This window comes from Austrofundulus limnaeus, unplaced genomic scaffold (genome assembly GCF_001266775.1).
Source record: "Austrofundulus limnaeus strain Quisiro unplaced genomic scaffold, Austrofundulus_limnaeus-1.0 Scaffold590, whole genome shotgun sequence".
NCBI classification, from domain to species: Eukaryota; Metazoa; Chordata; class Actinopteri; order Cyprinodontiformes; family Rivulidae; genus Austrofundulus; species Austrofundulus limnaeus.
Genome location: NW_013952992.1, coordinates 37,902 through 43,299, shown reverse-complemented (window position 1 = coordinate 43,299; position 5,398 = coordinate 37,902). Strand labels below are relative to the sequence as shown.

Below are 5,398 nucleotides of genomic sequence, written 5' to 3'. Positions count from 1 at the left end.
CTAAAGATGTTTTACAAAGAGCATTTGAAGATACAATAGCAAAGATAAAAACTTCAGAGTCAAAACCTGGGGAATTTTTTTTCACGTTTTTTTTAATCAACAGCATTGTCCCTTTTGGTTTGCATGTAGGGGGCAGGCCTTAAAACTTGTGCTTGAACCAGCCAAGAGGGAAGAATGGTACAGATTATATATAATTTCATCTTTATAAAAAATTATATTAAAAAAAGGACACAGTCCATAAAACTGTTTTATCAGGCATGTGAATGGGAGGGGGTTCCGTTCTGAGACTGATCACCTGTAATAAATGCTGTAAAAACAGGGCTGATAGGATCAACAACAATCCTAAAGTCTGAGTTTAATTTCCTGCTGGAAGGAGGAGTATATCTGTGATCATTAGTCTGGGAGCTTCACACTGCTGCTGCTTTCACAACAAAAAACAACCTGTAACTTTTAAAACCAATTTATTTTGAGAGCTTTGAAAATGACTTAAAAACATGGCAACAAAAACACAATAAATGTATAAAATCCAAACATTTTCAAGTGAAAAACTTAACTCTGAAAACCTTAAAAAATTATTCTTAATGTTTATAAAAATCTGTAATAAATCATGTCCTCTTTATTTGAAGTAGAAAATCTTATTGTAAACTGCAACACCAACTCATGATGACATATTAATGGAGTGGTTGGATCAGATTTTAAAAATATGAAATATAGAAAACATTCTTCACATAAATACATTATTTTACAAGTAAAAAAGGTTGAAGTTTACACAGAGCAAATAARAAAGGTAGATGGGAAACAAACACTGTATTTAGATGCATGTTTATTTTCATATGTAACTAGCAGACCTTTTTTGAAACATTAAAAGCAACAGGAAACAATCCGTCACTATAGATCTGTGAACTTGTTGGAACACTACTGTGAGTTTCTTCACAGGAAACAATCCAAGGATTTCCATGTTCCTGACATGATAATTTATAGTTTTATATATGTATTTAAAAAAATGATTCCGTTGAGGCAGAAGACTGACAAGAGTCCAGTTTTGCTTGTGGTCTGTGGGGCTGAAACACATTCTGGTCTCTCACGCGACTCTCAGTCCCTCAGAGTCTTCTTTCAAAGCAGAGCACACTCTGGACTCCAGCTGGTCGGCCGTTGGCCGAGTGTCCGGGTCCGAGGTGAGCATGTCTAAGAGCAGGGTGCACATGGCCGGACCTGGTGGGGGCGGCAGCGGGGGCGCCCTTTTAAACTTGACAGGGATGCACAGCTGGAATTCAGGGTTCTCCCACAGGGCTTCCCCCAGCGGCATCAGCCAGCCTGAACGGCCCTTGCACACGTAGGCACCTGAAGGACAGACAAGGGAGAAAACGCAGGTAAGTTGTGAGGACAACACAAACTGAAGGGAGACACTTCACCTCAGCAACACTGAATCACACAATTTACAGGAYGGTAAAACAATGCAGAATTTTAGTTTTCTGCCATAAAAAAAAGCTTGGTTCTTATCAGATCGTCAATTAAGGGCAATACAACTTTAGCTGTCATTACTTATTCAAATATGTGAAAAAGCATAAACAAATAATTACACATCTACTGTTTCTAAATGATCACCCAGGTGCTACTGATCAGTATTAATCAACTGATCATCAGTGTGAGAACCTCTAGGAAAACTATGTGTGTGTTTTCACACAATGCCAAGGTGGAAAGACATCAGCACCTTTACCTTTTAAATGCGTTTATTTTGTTGCATTGAATCATAAATTAAAAATTTACAATTGACTTCAAATTATTTTTATATTAAATTTAGTTAATTTATTGCTCTACAGGCATCAATTAGCAGGTTAAATGTCAAAACTCATGATGCATCATGCTGTGTTTACCAAATAAGTGCTGGGATATTAAAACATGGTCATTTTATTTTAAATTGAAAAGGTATTAACCTGATTAATATACAAATCAAACTGAATATCTTAAAAAAAAAACTTTTTTTTTWATTTAATTACGCTGTATTCAAGACAGCCAAAATAGAAAAGATGGCATTTTTGAAGCTTCCAATTTCTTTTCAGTTATCTGACCTTACCAAAACCCTTGCTCTTTGCTAAAATACTATGTAGGTAGAACTTTTAATTTTATCAGGAACATGGCTTACTTGGAAAAAAGAAAAAGTTATTTAGCCTTACAAATTAGAACAAATATGGGTTTATTTCTGGTTTATGTGTGATGTGAAAGTCAAATGGAAATCCCCCAAGTTTCAATGGTCCAGCAATGTCTCGGATTGCAACAAATATATACAGTATATATTTTTTTGAAGTTTGTCACAAGGTTCATTTTGAGGTCTTGTTTGCCTAGGTTTTGTATTAGGAATGCATTAAAACATACAAAGCAATTTAGAAAATTAAAAATTAGCGTACTTTTTTTAAACATTCGTACCAATGATGCATATAAAGTTTGTCATATGACTGGAAATGCGTTGCRTACAAAATTAGTACCGATCACATTCCAACACAGAAACAGGACTTTTTCCAGAAGTCCGACTCAAAACCTTTTTTGCACAGCCAGCTGATCTTTGAGTCATTCCCCAGAGGCATAAAAACACATTTGGGTAAGTTTGATTTTATTTGATCAATGCAAGTGATTGCAGCTATCAAATGAAAATATTTACCAACTAATAGAAAGGTTTATGAACAAAACTTTTATTTTATATTGTTTGCATTTTGATTTGATATAATAATCTTGATGCAATGGCAGTTAGTTTATGGAGTCCTTGGAGAGGGTGATGGAGAGCGCTGCTGGCCTTAACTCAGGACGCTGTCGGTGGGCAGAACACTTTGAAAACCTCAATCCCACCAGCAYGGCTGGGGACCCTGGGTCAGACTCTCCAATCTGTGGTGCTGAGGTCATGGAGGTGTTGAAAAGCTCCTCGGTGGCAAGACGCCAGGGGTTGGATGAGATTCACCCTAAGTTCTTTAAAGGGATCCATGATTAGTTGTTACATCTGACTTTATTTGATAAACATAAACGTATTTTAACTGTAAAATAAAGACTGGGAATACTGTAGGCTGTTTTGTTTTGTAAATTTAAAAAAATATATTTTAACATGGACGGAGCCATTTTATTTACACGCAAAGTATTCTGGGTAAATGATGACATGGATAGGTCCTCGGTGTGAGTGAGCCATATCCACCCTGAAGGTTAATCTTGGACAATATCTGACGATTGACTCTTTTAAATGAAACAGAGCACGTTGACAGAGGATAGTCGAATCTCAGATTCAGGAAGAGCAGTGTGGTTTTTGTCCTGGTCGTGGAACACTGGACCAGCTCTACACCCTCAGCAGAGTCCTGGAGGGTGCATGGGAGTTTGCTCAACAAGTCTACATGTGTTTTGTGGACTTGAAGAAGGCGTTCAATCGTGTCACTCATGGAGTTCTGTGGGGGGTACCCTGGAGGTATGGGGTTCCAAGCCCTTTGATATGGGCTGTTAGGTCCCTGTACAACCAGTGTCAAAGCCTGGTTCGTGTTGCCAGTAGTAAGTCGGGCTAGTTTCCAGTGAGAGTTGAATTCCGCCAAGGTTGCCCTTTGTCACCAATGCTGTTCATAAATTATGGACAGAATTTCTAGGTGTAACCAAAGTGTTGAGGGGATCATTTTTGGTGACTTTAGGATTGCATCTCTGTTTTTTACGGGCGATGTGGTCCTATTGACTTCATCGGATCTCCAGCTCCAGTGATCTCCAGCTCTCACTGGAGCGGTTTGCAGCAGAGTGTGAAGCAGCCAGGATGAGGATCAGTGCCTCCAAATCCGAGACCACAGTCTTAAGTCGGAAAAAGGTAGAGTGCCTCTTCAGGGATGGGAAAGAGGTCCTGCCCCAAGTGGAGGAGGTCAAGTATCTTTGGGTCTTGTTCACGAATGAGGGAAGAAGGGAGCGGGAGATCGATCGACGGATTGATGCAGCGTCTGCAGTGATGTGTGCGCTGTACTGAATCTGCCATGGTGAAGCRAGAGCTGAGCCAAAAGACGAAGCTCTCGATTTACTGATCAGTCTAAGTTGCTATGGTCACAAGCTTTGGGTAGTGACCGAAAGGACAAGATTACGAATACAAGCGGCCAAAATAAGTTTCCTCCAAAGGCAGGGCTGTACAGTGCGACATATATGTCACACGTGCTATGAAAAAAACTCTCTGTGCTATAAAAGAAAAAGACTTTGTAGCACTGGTGCGACAGCTTTGGAAGCCGCTTTTTTTTCTGTCCGTCCGTCAGAAAWTTTTGTAATGCATTAAATTCCCGCATACAATAAATTCCAGCTATGTGTAATGTAGGCGTTTGATTCGGACTGTTTTAAATGAAAACCCGTTCCGTAAAGCTGACTCGGTTCAGAAGACGCACGGGCAGAGAGAGAGAAACAGAGAGAGAGAGAGAGAGAGAGCTTCTGCTTCGTCTTCTCACTCTTTACTCTTTATACGTACAGAGGAGATAGATACAAACTTTATTGGCCCAGAAACTACCTGCAGATACAATCAGAATAAAAGTCTGATTATTTTGAAACTTAAAACCCTAAAAAGATGTTCTTGGATGTATTTTGATCTGCACTGTAACAAAGGGTCAAGAGTTACTTTAGTAGCTTGAATCAGAGCAGCTGAGGGTTTTTTTCCACGCCTCTTTTAATCCCATCCTGTTCTCTGAAATCACATATGAGCGCGATGAGCGAGGATCTCTGTTGATGATTTCTGTACTGTCAGGGGGAAAATGAACATGTTCCGTGCTGTTCATCCTTTTAATGATTTTGTGTTCTTCAAAAGAGATTTAAACTGAGAACTCTGGACTAAGATAAATCTGCTGATTACTTACAGTAATTAATTTAATCATAGTAAATTCTTATCGATAACTATCACGAGTCATTAATATTAAGATGTAACATAGTAATTAAATATTCACATATATGCAAATTTCTTATAATTGAATCTGAGCTATATAAATTTGTTTTTTTTTATCAAACAAGTAGCTCTTTGTGTTTCTCCCCTGAAGTAGCTCTAATGGTGCGTTCACACCAAACGCGATTTCAGCGTCAGGAGCAGCAGGTTTACATACAAAGTCTATGGTGGAGGCGCTTCAAGCAACGTCGGGAAGTTCTGCGGCGCCTCAAGCGCGATTATGGTGCGTTCACACCGAACGCGATTTCAGCGTCAGGAGCAGCAGGTTTACATGCAAAGTCTATGGTGGAGGCGCTTCAAGCAACGTCGGGAAGTTCTGCGGCGCCTCAAGCGCGATTATGGTGCGTTCACACCGAACGCGATTTCAGCGTCAGGAGCAGCAGGTTTACATGCAAAGTCTATGGTTGCTTCGCCTCAAGCGCGATTAGAGCAGCGCGATTTGAACGATTTGGACGATCTGAGCGTTCGACGCTC

At 39.7% G+C, this 5,398-nt stretch overlaps 1 protein-coding gene across 1 annotated transcript in view; it reads right to left on the bottom strand.

Annotated features, from left to right (window-relative positions):
- Nucleotides 1-805: 805 nt before the first annotated feature.
- The window catches only part of si:ch211-63o20.7 (Serine/threonine-protein kinase pdik1l-B-like), a 27,147-nt gene continuing 22,554 nt past the window's right edge, over nucleotides 806-5,398 (bottom strand). The window contains exon 3 of the mRNA XM_014026802.1: nucleotides 806-1,341. Within this exon, the coding sequence (XP_013882256.1) occupies nucleotides 1,082-1,341 (260 nt within the window). The 3' untranslated portion in view covers nucleotides 806-1,081. The remainder of the gene's footprint in view (nucleotides 1,342-5,398) is intronic.